The sequence below is a fragment of the Bemisia tabaci genome, chromosome 9 (genome assembly GCF_918797505.1).
Source record: "Bemisia tabaci chromosome 9, PGI_BMITA_v3".
Lineage (NCBI taxonomy): Eukaryota > Metazoa > Arthropoda > Insecta > Hemiptera > Aleyrodidae > Bemisia > Bemisia tabaci.
Genome location: NC_092801.1, coordinates 18,712,527 through 18,729,573, shown reverse-complemented (window position 1 = coordinate 18,729,573; position 17,047 = coordinate 18,712,527). Strand labels below are relative to the sequence as shown.

Genomic DNA, 17,047 nt, shown 5'->3' with positions numbered 1-17,047 from the left:
CTAACCTAAAGCGTCGTTTCTTTTCGACAGTTTTTTAAGTTAAAGAAACGTTATTTTGCTGTCGTATTTTTTACTGGAACTTAACGATAAATAAAAAACATTCCTTCAACTCCAAAAAATCGAATTTTGTCAACAAGAAACGACTCATTAAGTCAAAATAATACCTCAAGAAAAAATTTTTCCAGCGATTGTCAGGCACGAAAAATATTCGTTTGCATACATCCGAAACGAAAAATCCTTCTCTCCATATTCCTTTCCATCCAGGAACGCCTTTCAGGGTGTCAAGCTTCAAGACCTAAGGTCCCGACCAGAAAAATTATCGGAGGAATTTTTTAGATTTGACAACGTCGGATCCAGACCTCGACAGAATCGGATGACACCAATGGAAACGGGGATTCCAGCACTTGTATGAAAATATTAACGTGGACGTGAAAAGAAATTCAGATTTATAAGTTACGGCCCCTCTAACAAGCAAATTAAATCGTAAAAAGATCCCCAGCTCGGAATTCATTTTGAAGAGCCGAGATCTAGTTAGGAGATGACACAGGTAGGTGAACCCCCGCTAGGTCGCTGGACCCACAGCCAGGCCCTGATTGCCTCCACACTCTTATGAGCCGGTAAATATTCGAAAGAGTATGGCCGTTCTGGGATGAACCCTGGAAAGCATGCATTTCTATAGTTTCAGGGCTCAACTCGGAAATAGACGTATGACTCCTGACAATTTTGTGTTTTAGGATTTACGAGGTTCACTTGTCGGCCGCTCGCCGCGCTGCATACGCCCTAGCATCCGGCTATTCTGCTGTGCTAACGAAAAACGCCATATGAGTCATTAGATATTGCCAAATTTACTTTGATAAACTGGGTTTTTTTGGGGGAATTTGTGAATATATTTCCTCTAATTATTAAGGTATTTTTATTCACAATTTTATCTAGAATATCTGAGAATTGCAAGAAAGAATATTCATAACTATCTTCAAAAATATACAATTAATAGCGGAAGACTTGGCAACATTCAAATGTTAATACGGTGTTTTTCCTCAGCATGGCAGTATGGCACAGAGGGCTCGAAATTGAGGTGAAGGGTGATTTTACGATGGCAGCAATGAGGTGCCAATTTATAAAGATTTATAGTATTTTCAAAGACGTGAATTAGTTGATAAATAATACAATTGGACTGCATTTTGCGATCAGGAAACACTATTTCGGGTCAGTTTCTACTATATCGATGGCTAAACTGCGAAACCACCTATCTCCATTGCAGTTTTAGAAAATTTCCGCTCCTATTTTAATTTTTCGAGTAAAAAAGAAGCCAACTTCATACCACGACATTTTTACCAAATATTCTGCCAACGGAGAAGAAAAATCAAGGAAGCTTCCAGAAAACTACATTGATTATTTTTCAAGGAATTGATTTAAGTACTAAGGGAAGTCTGCAACGTTGCAAGTGGATATACGTGATTCACACCTTGGCCATCGATGTGTGTCATTAGTTCTTCTGTACAGATAGGTGCTCTCATGATGAGCCAGAAATATTGGTTCCTTTTTGCATGATTTAGTTCAAATGTCGTTGGAAATCTTCATATTTCTAACTCTGTATACATTCAGAGAGAAGGAAATGCAAAATCATCATTACTGAGAACTTCAGTCTACAAAATGTCGCGTTGGTTTACGTAACTGACGGGAACTTTGGCGATCTAGAGTATCGTAATAATAATGATTATGTCTCTTCTTTTTTTGTATCATTAATATAAACTTCGAAGGATTCAGACTTTCAGCGATTCTACCTTTTTCTATTTCACTCGAGAGATTGGCAGATTGTGCGATAAATGTGAATATTTTACATGGATTTGAATTGGAAAAAGTGCTAAAAAAGCAACTTATCTGGCAATAATAGAGTCCGGAAGGGACGAGAGGCTGCCTTCCTGGGAAAACCCATGATTTAGCCGGAAATGTCACTAAAACAATTGATTCCGTTTGAAGCACCAATTGTATACTAGGGGAAAGCTATTTTAAAATATAATAATTGTAAATGGACAGAGATGCTACAGAAAAGGAAAAAGGAAAAGGGAAGGAAATTAAATGACGATATGATTACTAATATGCAATCGGAGAGAATAAAACAAAAACATTAGAGAAATCTATATGCGATGAAAATATAAGGAAAAAACACGAGTGGGCTCATTGCGATTCGGAACTCGAACTATATACTATCGTTGAGCAGTTTTTAGACCCCTACGCCACCGATAATCTTCTTAAGAGGTAAAGATGAACTTTTGCTACTTCAGCGAGTGAAATCGCGGAGGGAGATCCATGGATTGTCTTTTTCCGCCACCCGATGGAATGACGTCCCAGTCAAATGCGTTTTTGAAGAAATGATCGATCCCCATCATCGATTCATCTCCATACATCTATTCATGTGCAAATGATGGCACACTCCGGCAACAAGGTTCTAAGACGAAATCATTTTTGCCTCCAGAGTCTCCAAAATGTATACATCTTGGTGATCAAACGTCCAATCACGGAGAAAAATGGCTCGCGGAGCGAGCCGAATGTCACTCGCGTAGCGAGTGATCGGGGTTCCAGGGGGCGCGGGCCCCTGGCTGGCCGTGACGGACGCGCAAAGCGCGTCCAGAACGGCTAGTAAACCTATGCAGGTCTACAAGTGTAAAGATTTTCCAACGACAATCGTGACCTTATTCTATTGATTTTTCGTTTATATTTGAAAACAAAACAAAAATAGTGACACCACAAGATTTCTCACTGACCACTCAAACATGATCGAAACTCAAAATGTTTAATGGTTTTGTATAGACGGGCACCTCATTAAAAGGAGTCGGGGGAGATTAGAAAGGCATCCTACTAAGGGGTCCCCAAGGCAATCTTTCAGCCCCGAAAGGGGTCCGGGAGCAATTTCCAGCTGTTCCGACTGAAAAATTGTCCAGAATACAATCTCAAATATGACAAAAATATCATGCACTTATTTTGTAAAATCCTCTCTACTCCACTCTCTTCTATTATCATGGCGAGGACCAAGCAGATTACTGTGAAACCCCCCACCCTCCGCCCCCTGCTCCCTCCCCCTTCATTCTGCCGTGCTAAGGAAGAACGCCGTATGAACATTCAAAAGTTGCCAAAATTCCGTGGATAAAATGCTTATTTTTAAGAAAAATCAGGAATATTTTTCCTTGAAATTTTCAGACACTTTAGATCGAATCACAAACAAAATTATCTGAGAAATTGGCAGAAAAATATTAAAAAATTTTCCTGAAAATTAGTAATTTGCGAGAGGAAATTTGGCAACGCCTGAGGGCTCATGAGGCGTTTTTCCTTAGCACGGCAGTATTCCAGTTCATGCACTCGAAGGACTGGAAAACGGAAGGTAGTATTTGACACGGAATATCATATCAACGGCCAAAGTTCAAAACCAAGTATCTCCGTTTACAACGTTTCAGATTTGTCATACTTAAATTTTTCTCTGGAAAACTGGTCATGTTAGTGTCTTGAGAACTTTCTTGATTTTCCCTCTACGTCAGCTCAGAATATCCTGTAAAAAGTTCGAGTTATATAGTTAATTTGCAATGCTACGGGCCCCGGGGGTGGTTCCGTTTTTCGCCCGTCCCTCGGCCTGGCGCGCGTCTTTCCGGTCGCGCTTCGACGTGCGGTCGCGTCCCGGCTATCGGCTCCTTGTCCCTCCGGCCGTTTCGTTTTTTTGCGCTTCCAGGGGGCGCGGTGCCCCTCGGACCGTTCCGTCGGCCGATTCCTTGTAACGGTCACTTCGTACCGCCCCGTTCGTCCCCCGGGCTCGGGGTTCCGGCTGCGGACGGGTCCTACTGTGCCGACGTCCGATAAGGTCGGATTTCGGATCCGGGCGGGAGGGGCGCTGGGGCCCCGCGACCGTTTTCGGAAAAACCGCCACCGCTCCCGTCACGTTCGGCCCGCGGCCTTAGGTTTCGGTCAGCGGGGGCCCCCGGCCGGCCGGCGTCCCGTCCCCGCTGAATTTCCGACCCTGAACTCCCGGGGTGGGCGCGGTGCCCCTCGGACCGTTTCGTCGGTCGATACCTTATAACGGTCACTTCGTACCTCCCCGTTCGTCCCCCGGGCTCGTGGTTCCGTCGGCGGACGGGTCCTACGGTGCCGACGTCCGATAAGAGCGGGTATTGTGATCCGGCGATCCGGGGAGGCGCTGGTGCCCTTCGAACGTTTCTGGGAAATTCGTTTCTGCGCCCTCCTCGTCGGTCGATCGGGGCCGCCGCGTTTTTGCCGTGCGGTCCCTTCATTCGTTGCGCGTTCGGCGGAGCTGGCCTTCGGCCGGCATTGGCCGGGGGGGGGGGGGGCGCCGCGAGTCCGTCCGCGTAGGCAAATTGAGAGAAAGTGAAGTGAGGGTTTAGGATAACAAATAGATAAATAAATAAATAAATGGATAAATAATTGGATAAATAAATAATTAAAATTAAAAAAAAATGACAAGGAAAGGGTGCAAAAGTGGCAAAAGCTATCAAGACATAACAATTTAAGACTCCTACTGTTAATAGGAACTTTGATTTTAAGATGCGGTCCAATATTGCCGCCGACAAAGGCGGGTATCGGCGATGCACAAATGACATACATAGAGTTAAATTTTAAGGAAGTCTGGGGTGACTAAATCATGAGGTTTTCTTCTCTTTAGTCGGCGCATATCCCCCGCCCAATCAAGGAGCACAAGGGTTTCCGGATTGGGATGGGAGGACAGGCGCCGCGCATCAGGTGGTTTAAATTTTTCAGGAAACACTTGATGGAGATCCTCTATTTTTACACGGTGTCCATTTGATTATTGTCACTTTCCAAGTTAAGCATATTTCGGGATTGATTCCGGAAGTAGACGGACAATAAACAGTTCAAATGAACAGAGCTGATTATAACAAGGTTTTTCAAAAAGTTCCAGAAGTTTTCATCCACTGTGATGTAAAACGCTGTATTCGGCTCGCTAAGAAAACTTTTTTTTTTTTTTTCCTTTTTCTGGTGGGTTGCCCCATGCACTGCGACCTCTCGATCTATTGTGCCCAGTTGTTGGTTCCTGGTTAGTCCCAGAAGCCCTCCCCTTCAACAAGTTGGAGGAGAGTGCCCGCAACTAACTCAGGTGCTAGACAGTCATCCCAGGAGTTATCTCCTCGGATGTCCTGTCTTTTCTTTTCCAGAGCTTCACAGTCGAAGATGATATGCTTTGCAGTTTCCTCTTCTACCTCACACAGCCTACACTTTGGTTCATCCTTGAAGATACCCATCCTGTGCATGTGTTTCCGCAGGAGATTGTGTCCTGTCAGTAATCCCGACAGTATACCTAGCTGCTCCCTGCTACGATGCAACAGGTTTGCAGTCATTTTCCTTGAGTAGCCTTCCAGCATTTGCTTGGAATGTCTCATGCCTTCGGCATTCTGCCAATCTTTGTTCGCCTCTTCCATCACCCAGTCCCTCACTGTTGTTCTGAATCCTTTTTTGGTCAGTCCAAACACTGGTTCTGGTCCGATGTAATTTTCCTCTGAATGCCTCCTTAGCTAAGCGGTCAGCAGTTTCGTTCCCCCTCACACCTGTGTGCCCACGAACCCACACCAATGTGACGTGGTTGTCGTTGGCCAGTCTTGTGAGCTCTGTATGCCCTCCATGGTCAATTTTGAATTGACCTTGAAGTTTGATACCGCTTTTAGAGTTGCTTGGCTGTCCGAGAAAAAGGTGATCCTTTTGTCTCTCCAGCCTTTGTCTATAGCGTTATTCGCTGCCATCATTATGGCGTATAGCTCCGCCTGGTTCACCGTGGTGCTCCTGCCGAGACTCGCCTTCAGTTTGCAGTTTTTGTTTCCGTACACCGCTGCTCCTGTCTTATCTCCTGACTTAGATCCGTCAGTGAAGTAGCTAACTTCCGAGGCAGCCAGGCGTAGGGTGTATCTTATTTTTGAGTTTTGCGAAAATCAAGTTGGTCAACCCCTAAAAAGTTTCTATGTAGTCTCTAAATGAACCCCCTAAAAGGAAAAAATTTTAAATAAATTTTAACCCGTGCCTCAAAGGGCCTAAAGGGCCTAAACCCAAAATTCAAAAATTTTGGCAAACGACACATCGATTCTGAAGGAAAATGGCAAGTTACGGCCCTTTTAGAGCAGAAATTTCGTCCGTTTTGCCGTATCTTGAAGCGTAAGGTCACAAACGGCCCAATGACGACGTGAGGCTATGGGCTGGCGGGGCGCGCCGCGGCCGGCCCGCCGCTGAGCGCGCGCGCGCGGCAGGGTTGCGCATCGCCGCTTTACACCGGCGTAGAAGAACGAACGCTGGGGTGGGAGGGGGATATCCGGTGGAAAAGCATCCGCATTTTCTATCCATAATGAAAATGCATCATATATATATAAAGTCGCTTTATAACGCACTCTGGCGTTCTACGACACCCAAGCGCCACATATGCCTGTCTTCCCAGAGGTTATCGGGCAACTGACACCGCAACATCTCTTTGTCAACGCCCTGCCGCCAACCCTTTACGGGACGTCCCCGTCGCCTCTTCCCAGGTGGTACCCAATCCAAAACTTGTTTGGGCAACCTCTCCTCCGACATTCTTTGCACATGTCCATACCAGCATAACTGCCTGGACATGACGTCGTGCACGATATCTTTCTCAACCTTCATCACCTGGCGAATTCTCTCATTACGGACACGGTCCCGTCTCGAAATGCCGGCAGATCGCCGCCAAAAATCCATTTCAGTTGCCCTCAACATTTCTTGCGTTCTTTTCGTCAAAGGCCACACTTCACTACCATAGAGCACGATACTTTTAACGATGGCGTCATATATCCGGTGCTTGTTTGCCTTTGAGATGCTCTGATCCCAGAGCACCCCGACAGACAGAGAAGCTGGTCGTGGGAGCAGCGCATCAACGGCAAAGCATAGAGCTTGAGGATGGACGGCGCATCGAAGAGTGTGACGAGTATAAGTATCTCGGTGTTTGGCTCGATCAGGATGGAAGGATGGCTAGAGCAATTAAGGACAGGATCATCCAGGGCAGGAGAGCCATCGCGATGCTGAAAATGCATCATACTTTTTCAATATAGATGAGGAAATATGAGCCATACAAGGAAGTGATGAAAAGAGTGACAAATACATATATAGTTTGTACGGTTAGGAGTGTAAGTGGGGAAAATTTGCCGTAACTACAGAACAGCCCTGAAAATCTCCGGGAAATAAAAGCTGCTATTGATGAGAGGTTTGCATGAGAGGTTTAATTAAGGACTAATTAAAAAGATAGGTGTGATGTTGTCGAATCGTAAGCCCTTTACGCAATCAAAAGCGATTAGTGTAAATTTAATTGGAAAAGTTTAAGAAAAATTTGATGAAAGAAAATTGCCCCAAATTCGGGAAGTGCTTAAAGTGTTTTTCTATCATGTGAAGTGTTCGCACATGAATGTCAATGGCAGTAATTCCAATATGGAATGAAAAATGTAGAATCCCTGTGATACATAGTGTCTATGTTTACCCTCCTTTTCATTAGTGCATTTAACGTGACATCAATTAGAAAGTTTAATTCGAGAGGTTCAATATGGCTTATCCATTTACATTTTCTGGTACTGAACCCCCCCCCCCCCCGCCACATTTACTTGCTATAATCAAAAATGTAATATTAGTTTCTCGAAAAAATATGATTTAATTAGGGGTTTGAACCCCACTCTTTATAACCGTGGGCAATGCCCTTGACCACTCGGCTACTGGGGAAGATTTGAGTAAATGAGGCTAATGTGTCATTTAGCCCCGTGGGTGAGGCCAGGCAATCAACATCAGCTGTAAGTTGGCGAAGCCAGATTGAACCGATTGAATAAAACTTTCTAATTGATGCCGCGTCATAAATACACCAATGAAAAGGAGGGTAAACAAAGTCTTATTGATGTATCAAACCTTCAGTGATTTCATATGAAATGAAAAAACTTATTTTCTTCCGTTTGGCGGGACTCATAAGCGAGCGTGAATTTTTCCTGTCGAGAAACTCTCTCCTGGGCGCGAGCTTTCTTCTTGTCTGCTCTCCTCACCTCTGCTGCAAAGATAGTATCCTTCACTGTGGATATTATGCATTCTCATTCAGGTTTTTGCTGAAGAATTAAAAATGCTTTATCCTCTTCATTTTCCATGATATCTAGAGTATTGCATAAAGCAATGTCGAATAACACGTCGATTTTTGCCGTAAAATCAGTCTCCAAATTCTCTTGAACCAGCGATCGACGGCTAGCATTTTTTGATACGCGCCTCCACTCCTCATAAAAATGTAAACATTTTTAAAAACATATGGACACTATGTATCACAGGGATTCTACATTTTTCATTCCATATTGGAATTACAAGATCAGAGGTTTTCGACGCACCGCCATTGACATTAATGTGCGAAAACTTCACATGATAGAAAAACACTTTAAGCACTTCCCGAATTTGGGGCAATTTTCTTTCATCAAATTTTTCTTAAACTTTTCCAATTAAATTTACACTAATCGCTTTTGATTGCGTAAAGGGCTTACGATTCGACAACATCACACCTATCTTTTTAATTAGTCCTTAATTAAACCTCTCATGCAAACCTCTCATCAATAGCAGCTTTTATTTCCCGGAGATTTTCAGGGCTGTTCTGTAGTTACGGCAAATTTTCCCCACTTACACTCCTAACCGTACAAACTATATATGTATTTGTCACTCTTTTCATCACTTCCTTGTATGGCTCATATTTCCTCATCTATATTGAAAAAGTATGATGCATTTTCATTATGGATAGAAAATGCGGATGCTTTTCCACCGGATATCCCCCTCCCACCCCACCGTTCGTTCTTCTACGCCGGTGTAAAGCGGCGATGCGCAACCCTGCCGCGCGCGCGCGCTCAGCGGCGGGCCGGCCGCGGCGCGCCCCGCCAGCCCATAGCCTCACGTCGTCATTGGGCCGTTTGTGACCTTACGCTTCAAGATACGGCAAAACGGACGAAATTTCTGCTCTGAAAGAACCGTAACTTGCCATTTTCCTTCAGAATTGATGTGTCGTTTGCCAAAATTTTTGAATTTTGGGTTTAGGCCCTTTAGGCCCTTTGAGGCACGGGTTAAAATTTATTTAAAATTTTTTCCTTTTAGGGGGTTCATTTAGAGACTACATAGAAACTTTTTAGGGGTTGACCAACTTGATTTTCGCAAAACTCAAAAATAAGATACACCCTAAGCCAGGGCATCGTCTACCATTTTCTGGTTCCCCTCGCCTTCGCTGATGCGGAGCCTGTATGGAATGTCGAAGTTGTACGTTGTTTTCATTTGATCAGAGACCATGTGTAAAGCCGGAGGGAAGCTTGGACTCTCACAGAGTGACTGGTGTCTTGGCCGCAGTTTGCCATCTAAGCTGTTGGTTTTCAGACTAAAGGCTCCTGCTACTGCCTCCCCCTTCACTGCTAGGTGCAGGGGTGGCAGGCCTAGTATGCCGCTGTTGGAGTTGTTCTCACTGCTCCTGTCGTGTACAAGCATGCCAGTCTTTGCAGCGAGTCCAGCTTATTCCGTGCTCCCTTTTGCTCCGTTTTTTCCCACCATATGCATGCTGCATATGTTATGATGGGTCTTACTATCGACGTATAGACCCATTTGGTTATCGCCGGTTTCAGCCCCCACCTCTTGCCAACCGACCTTCTGGCCAAATTCATGGCCCTTTTTGCTCGGTTTATGATGTGCTCTAGGTGCTGGTTCCAGTTCATTCTTTTATCTAGGTAGACACCTAGATATTTGACTGTGTCAGCCACCTTAATTTCACTTCCAAAAATGCTTGGAGCTTGGATGTTACCTAGGTTGTATTTCCTTGTGAATGGGACCAATGTCGTCTTCGTAGGATTCACCCTGAGGTTCTTATCTCTGCACCACTCCTCCACGATCCTGAGAGCTCCGCTCATTAGGTCTGAGAGGTCGTTGCAGTGTTTTCCTCTTATCAGTATAACGAAGTCATCTGCATATGCTTGCGCATAGTATCCAGCCTCATTTAGACGAACCAGAAGTTCATCTGCTACCAGGTTCCACAATTTGGGAGAGATGACTCCCCCTTGTGGGCAGCCCCTGGTTGCGCGAACCCTTCTCGATTCTCCGAACAAGTCTGCATTTACATGACGACCTCTAAGGAGGGCCTCTACCCATCTGTATGTGGTGTTGTTCAGCCCTTTTGTCCTGGCAGAGTTTAATATCGCATCAATGGATGTGTTGTCGAACGCTCCTTCGATGTCGAGAAAAACAGCTAATGCTACTTCCTTGCTCTTCATAGCTCGTTCGATTTGCTCAACAAGGGAATTCAGTGCTGTCTCCGTGGACTTCCCAATCTGGTAGGCATGTTGGTGGCTGTGCAATGGTGCTACCCTCAGTAGCCCCTCACACATCCTTCTGTCAACTAGCCTTTCCAGTGTTTTAGTTATGAATGAAGAAAGACAGATAGGCCTATATGCCTTGGCCTGGTCGAAGTTCTTCCGGCCATGCTTGGGCAGAAAGACCACTCTGACCTCCCTCCACCCTTGAGGTATGTAACCAAATGCAAGGCTGGCTCTTAGGATCCTGATAAGCGCAGGTTGCAATATTTCAGCTCCCTGTTGTAATAGTGCTGGCAGTATTCCGTCAGGTCCAGGTGCCTTGTATGGTTTGAAAGATTTCACCGCCCACTTTAGTCTGTTGACCGTGACAGTTTCCCTCGCCTCGTGCCAGTCCAGTCTGCCCGTCCTTCTTACGAAGGTCTGGGTCCCCCTGGCCTCATTCGAGTTTTCATCCTGTAACGGTTCGCATTCGGGGAAGTGTGTTTGCAGGAGCACCTCCAGTGTTTCCGCCTCCGTCTCCGTTAGCGATCCATCTGGTTTCATAAGGTTGCCTCCTTTAAACGCTGGGTCTTTTGCTAAGAGTCTCATGAGTTTAGCTCCGTCTGAGTATATGTATCTATCTCTTCGCAGAACTTCCGCCAGGACTCTTTTTTCGCCCTTCTTAACTCTCTGTTGTAAGCGTTTAGTGATGTGTAGTATTCGTCCCAACTTCCATCTCTTCTCGCTTTATTCCAGAGTTTCCTCGTTTCCTGTCTTAGTTCGCCCAATTTAGGGCTCCACCATTCCAGTGTTGGTTCCCTTCTCTTGATCTCTGGACAGCTGTTGTGATATGCTGATGTGATGACCCCCTCTAAGGCGAGGGCTGCTGCATTTAGCTCCTGAATGTTGCCGTACCTCAATTCTACTTCTCCTAGTCTCCTGATGAGCTCTTTTCGATAAAGGTCCCAGTCAGTACGTCTAGGATTCCTGTAGAAGTATGTGCTTTTGGCCTCTACATTCAGCTTGAAGGTGATATACCGGTGGTCTGACAAGGAGACCAGCTCCTTAGCCACCCTCCAGTCTTTTACCCAATCCTCTGCGTTGCTAGATGCAATTGTGATGTCTATGACCTCACTCCTGTTTCTAGTCACAAAGGTTGGTTCGTTACCTAAATTCAAAACATTTAAATTAAGGCTGCTTATAAATTCAAGCAGTTGGTTACCTCTACCATTTGTGTCTGTGCTGCCCCATGCGACGTGGTGGGAGTTTGCGTCTGTTCCTACGATCAGTCTGCTCCTCCCTCTCGTTGCATAGTCTACCAGCCTCTGAAGTTCCGCTGTTGGTGGTTCTAATTCGTAGGGGAGGTAGGACGATGCAAGTATAAACTCCCTCGCCCTGTCCTCCCCTTCTCTTTTTACATTCACCTTCACCGCTGTTAGATCTGCAGTTATGAGGTTTCTTAGCGGCATAGAGTTTATTCCCTTCCTCACTAATATGCAGGTTCTGGGTCTGTTTTCCCCTGACAAGTCATAGACTAAGTCAGCGCCAGCCCCACCGAATCCTGCAGGTTTCCCTTTGATGGTCCAGGGTTCCTGGATGAGTGCAATGTCCAGTTTCTTAGTGAGGAAGTTTTTCACAAGGTTTGCTGTCGCAGCCTTGCTTTTGTGCAGATTGATCTGCACGATCTTCATTCCCTGCTTTCTTTTTGTCCAAGTTCGTTAGCCTCACTGAGTTGAATCCGATGTAGATAACCATCTTCCTCGCCTCCAGGACTGCCAACGAAGCCATGTCCACTACGCACACCAAAGTTTGACCTTTCGTGGTCTCCTTTGAGTGTATAACTTTCCAGTCTTTGGTAAGAAGTCCACCGTTCTGTCCCTCGATCTTTTCCAAGATCTCGGACGGCTTTGCCTTCTTCAACTCTGCTGGTGCTTCGAAGATGACCCTGCAGCTTACGATGAGGTCCTTTGCAAGGACCGCCTTCAGCTCTGCCCCTTCCCAGGGTACCAGAGTAGCCGTCTTATCCTGCAGCCAAATTTTGGTAACCAAGTTTCTGCAGTACAGCATCAGTGCTCCCTGCTCGAATTTGGTTCCCTGAAATTGTGGCTTAGTTTCTGAGTCTGGTTCTATCCTTGCTAGAAGAGCCTGCTGTACCAGCTCCATTTCTTTTTCGCTGAGCCTGCTCTTTGGATAGTCCTTCGGTACCACTGCCATTTTAATGCTGGTGACTACGCCAGAGAACGAAGGTCCTGGTTGGTCTTTCCAGCGTTTGTTTGGCACAGTGTTCTTGGCGGAGTCCGGTGTGCTGCTGTCCGATCTCCCTCTCTTGGAGGTTTGGCCTTTCAGCTGCAGCTCCCTTAACCTATCTGTTTGCGGCTGCGAGGAACCAGCTTTTTTCTGTTTCCGCTTTGCCGCTCCAGATTTCTTATTCGAGTTCGCAGGTTTAGAGGGGGGTTATCCCTTTTCCTGCTCCCCGGTGGTAGCTGTGGGGGTGCCGGCTGAAGTCTGCAGGTTGGTTGTCATTGCTGACTTCCCCTCCGCTGCCTTCTCCTGCTCCTCCCTCAGTTTTCTTTCCCTTCTTCGCTTTTTGATTTGGGCTCCAGAAAGTTTCCTCTTTTTCGTTTTGTCCTTTGGCTCGGTCTCTCCGGTTCTGGCTTCCGCCACCCCGGTAGTTTCCTCTGAGGTTGCTGAGTCTTTCGGTTCTCCCAAAAGCCTCTCCTCCGTCTCAGAGGAGACTTCCATCACCTCGGATTCTTGCAGTGCGGCATTTTCGTGCCCCCCGCCTGTGCAGAGTTCTGAGGATGTAGCAGTGTGTTGCTTCTCCTCATTCCCCTGAAGTACCATCTCTAGGTCTGAGTCTGGTCGACTCTCCCCTGAGATGTTCTGGTTTTGTGGTGTTTCAGAGTGAATGTTATCCATATGAGTCCCACGAGATGTGAGGAAGTGGTGTGGTCCACCCTAGCAGAGCCTCTTACCAGGGTAAGGCTACATACGCTGGGAGGTCGCCCGGTATCCCAGGGCTCCGTTAAGGCACCATTTGCCCCTGGTGCCATACTCCCAACGCACGGGTCGCTTTACACGCTGGGTATTTGGGGCTTGGAGCGTTTGGTCCGCGACCTTTTATTCAGTATATTCAAGGCTACCCTACACAAGTATTACACGACGGCACTACCTACATAGGGAATCCAGCTATCCGCCACCTGCTGACGCGCCCACCAGGTAACGCCCCCAACCCGTGGGTAAGAAAACTTTACTCTTTCTGAAAAATTTCCCTCTACTCTACTCATGATTACGTTTCAATTATTATTGGATTATTAGGACAAACACCCTTAGGAAAAAAGCCAGTGGGACATCTCACTCGTAGGACTTACTGTAATGGGACAAAAAACGAATAGGAAAAAAGTATTAGGAAAACCTGATGTAGGAAAAAAAAATTTAGGAAAAATGACCTAGCACCAGAAAAGAAGTAGAAGAATAGTTTACTGAGCCGAGAAAAGTTTTAAATCGCACCACCACGCAACCCCACGCAACCCCACGCACCGGGTTGACGCACCCAAACCAGATGTTGTGGACATGATTCCAGAAAATGTGATTGAGGTATGTTTCTCACAGTGGGAAAATGCAGACAGAGTAAACAGTTCAAACAAGTGGGGCTGATCTGTTCCCGCTATAGTGGATCCACCAGGTATTAGGAAATTTGGAAATTTCCCCGGTCATACGCCTACGAGCAACACGCGTTGCACCGTGACGTATTGTTCATCTCAGCGGCCTTCTGGAAGGCCACTGCAGCCTGCAGCCTGATTGTTGAAACTTGACCTGGCTTTGATGGCAAGATAAGACAAGACGTAGCCCTATCTGCGCTGTGAAATGTATCGATTCTCGAGTTTTGTCGTGCCGACATAAATCAACAATCAAGCGGTTCACTACTTCCTGATCTGCTATCAACTGCGTTCCGCTATCCTCTGGAGATTCTGCGAAGTTCTGCGTCCTCGCTTCCAAGTTTGCTGCTTTGCTGGTTTGTTTGCACGCTTTTAGCTCCTACTTTGGTGAGTTTATTTTTCTTGCTTTTTCGCCGGTTTACCACCCATGCCGCTAGGTCCTTCTTCGCACTAGTTCCGCGGCTCACGCTGGGGCCCACAGCAGCTTTGCGTCTCATCCCCCAGTAGGATGAGATTTTGGGGAGATGAGGGGCTGAGCGCCACCACGTTTCGGCTCGGATGTTCGTATATGGGAGAGATGAGGTGTCGAGGTGAGTCATGAGATGTCGAGGTGAGTCATGAGGTGTCGAGGTGAGTCTCCGGTCATAGCACCGCCATTCCCTATACAGTCCACTTTGCTCCGAGCCCACCGACGCTACAGATCATAAAAAATGAAAAAGAAAGTTTCAGTTTCAGCGGTTCAGCAGTAACTTTTGCAAGAAGGAACTAATATTTTTGGCTCATTTTAGAAACAGCTGGTATGTCATTAGTTTTCTATGCAGATTAGGATGGTTCTTAAGTTTCGACTTTCCAAAAATCAAAAGTCTGAGCCCCCCTAAAAGTTGTCATTTGGTGTGAAAAAAACCTACGAAAAAGTTCAGCCCGATTGGATCATCCTAAGTGGTTCCGCCGGGGCCGACAAGAAGTCTCCAAGCGGGAACTTCAAATTCCGGACAATTGCGTTTTTTGTCATCTCGCGAATTTTTTTCTCCCCTTTAAAATGTTGCTATGGCTTTGAAACTTTTTGAAGTATCACACTTTTTAAGGCACTTTACAAGAAAAATAATGCACTTTACCTTATCATTTTTAAAATGCCCTTTTCAATCCCTCAAAGTAGCCGCATCGTGCGATTTCGTCGATTTTTCCTAACATTCTCCCCGCACGGTTTGCCTGAACAAATTTAATTTTTTTGACAAATTAAACACAATGACGCTTCAGATTCATGAAGTAGAGTGTCTGCTGACGCCGAGTTATTTGAGCCAAGAAAGCAAACATTCTGTCGAGCTCCTGGAAAATAAAGTCAACTGAAAGGTATTTTAGGGCTAAAAGGGGCAACTTACCGATGGTAAGTCCCGTTATAATTATCACTGAAAATAAATTTCCTCGATAGTTATAATGCCTAGGTTTCTTGAAGAGGGTTATTATTTTTAAGTGCGCGAACACTAAAACCACAGATTTTAGTAACATGGTCAATTTTGGATAGCTGGAATTACCCATCGAAACCGAAAATTTCTCAAATTTTCCATGAAGCTCTTCAAAAATCGCCTGCCTTCTGGGCCGTCGATTCGTCCAACGAACCGAGTTTGAAATGGAAGCTTATAATGACCTAAAACTGAGAGAAAAAATTCAATATGAGCGTAGGAATGGTTTCCGAGAATCGGGGGGAGGGGGGATCCGATCTCTTATTCGCCGTTTTCTTGTTGAATTGATGTTGCTGCGGGTTCTAGTCGTTATTCACACATATTCAGCCTATCGATACTACACAATTTCTTAACGTAGAATTCGATTTTCATGTCAAGGAATCGATACATCGATTTGCTCTATTAATTTTTCTCGATTTTCTGATTCTGGTATCAATCTTCGTCAGTATCAATTGACAAACGAATTAATTCTCCTTGTGAAATCGGGAAAAATCGATGAAGAAAATCGATATATCGATTTTGCTGACATGAAAATCGAACTCTACGTTAGGAAATTGTGTAGTATCGATATGCTGAACATGTGTGAACAACGACTAGAAGCCCGCGGCAACATCAATTCAACAAGAAAACGGCGAATAAGAGATCGGACCCCCCCCCCCCCCCCCGATTCTCGGAAACCGTTCCTACGCTCATATTGAATTTTTTCTCTCAGTTTTAGGTCATTATAAGCTTCCATTTCAAACTCGGTTCGATGGACGAATCGACGGCCCAGAAAGCAGGCGATTTTTGGAGAGCTTCATGGAGAATTTGAGAAATTTTCGGTTCCGATGGGTATTTCGAAAAGTCGAAAAATAAGAACCACCCTAATGCAAATAGGTGCTTTTATAAATAAAATAGAATTATTAGTTCCTTGTTGCAAAATTTAAGCTAATTTATTTCATAAGTAATGTAATTTTAAAATTGGTGAATGTTAAAATCAAATATGTCCTTATTTGAACCGCATTCTGCAAATGAAGAATGAAGAATGATGACCTCTGGCTCAATATATAAATAACGCATGTGCTATTCCTTTCCAGGAGGTTAAATATCGACGGTGAAACTACCAAACCACGTATCTCGGTTGCGGTGTTTAAAAATCTACGCTCACATTTTATTTTTTTAAAGTAGACCAAATCAATATCATTCCTTGAAATTTTCACAGAATTTTCTCCGCACGAAGAGGAAAAATCACAAAAATTTTCAAGACTGGACGTTCAGTAGTTATTCATTTAAAAAATAAAGTATGACAGGAAGTCTGCGACGTCGCAAACCGAGATACGTGGTTTGGTAGTTTCACCGTCGATATGTAAGCAACTTACTGAGGAGGATTCTTGGTTCCTTAATTTATCGGGGGTATCCGTCAGGACTTCTCATTCACGCACCATCACGCATCACCACGCACCACCAAGCATCCTACTAGAATACATTGAGAGGAAATCTATTAGTGATCAAATAAAACGTTTCAGAGCTGTTGCGTTCCACCCTATATACCCCTATAATGCGCCATGCAATGCCTCTTTCCATATCCGATCCTATGCCTACAATAGCTGCGTTCCGGGGCTGTTCTTTTGATTCAGATTTTGATAACTTGAGAATT

General features: G+C 45.1%; 2 protein-coding genes across 2 annotated transcripts; both read right to left on the bottom strand.

Annotated features, from left to right (window-relative positions):
* Positions 1 to 10,897: 10,897 nt before the first annotated feature.
* Positions 10,898 to 11,761, bottom strand: LOC109040958 (uncharacterized). Its single transcript, XM_019057102.2, has one exon. It carries the CDS (start codon positions 11,759 to 11,761, stop codon positions 10,898 to 10,900), a length of 864 nt encoding a protein of 287 aa, XP_018912647.2.
* A 963-nt stretch (positions 11,762 to 12,724) lies between these two features.
* Positions 12,725 to 16,935, bottom strand: LOC109039125 (uncharacterized). Its single transcript, XM_072303984.1, has 2 exons — positions 16,770 to 16,935; positions 12,725 to 14,645 (listed from the first exon to the last, which is right to left on the bottom strand). The coding sequence occupies exon 2, from the start codon at positions 13,209 to 13,211 to the stop codon at positions 12,747 to 12,749; it is 465 nt and encodes a 154-aa protein (XP_072160085.1). The 5' UTR covers positions 13,212 to 14,645; positions 16,770 to 16,935; the 3' UTR covers positions 12,725 to 12,746.
* Between the last annotated feature and the right edge of the window lie 112 nt (positions 16,936 to 17,047).

Excerpts from the sequence above, each read along its gene's own strand:
- LOC109040958 (XM_019057102.2), bottom strand. The coding sequence starts at position 11,761 with ATGCCGCTAAGAAACCTCATAACTGCAGATCTAACAGCGGTGAAGGTG.
- LOC109039125 (XM_072303984.1), bottom strand. The coding sequence starts at position 13,211 with ATGGATAACATTCACTCTGAAACACCACAAAACCAGAACATCTCAGGG.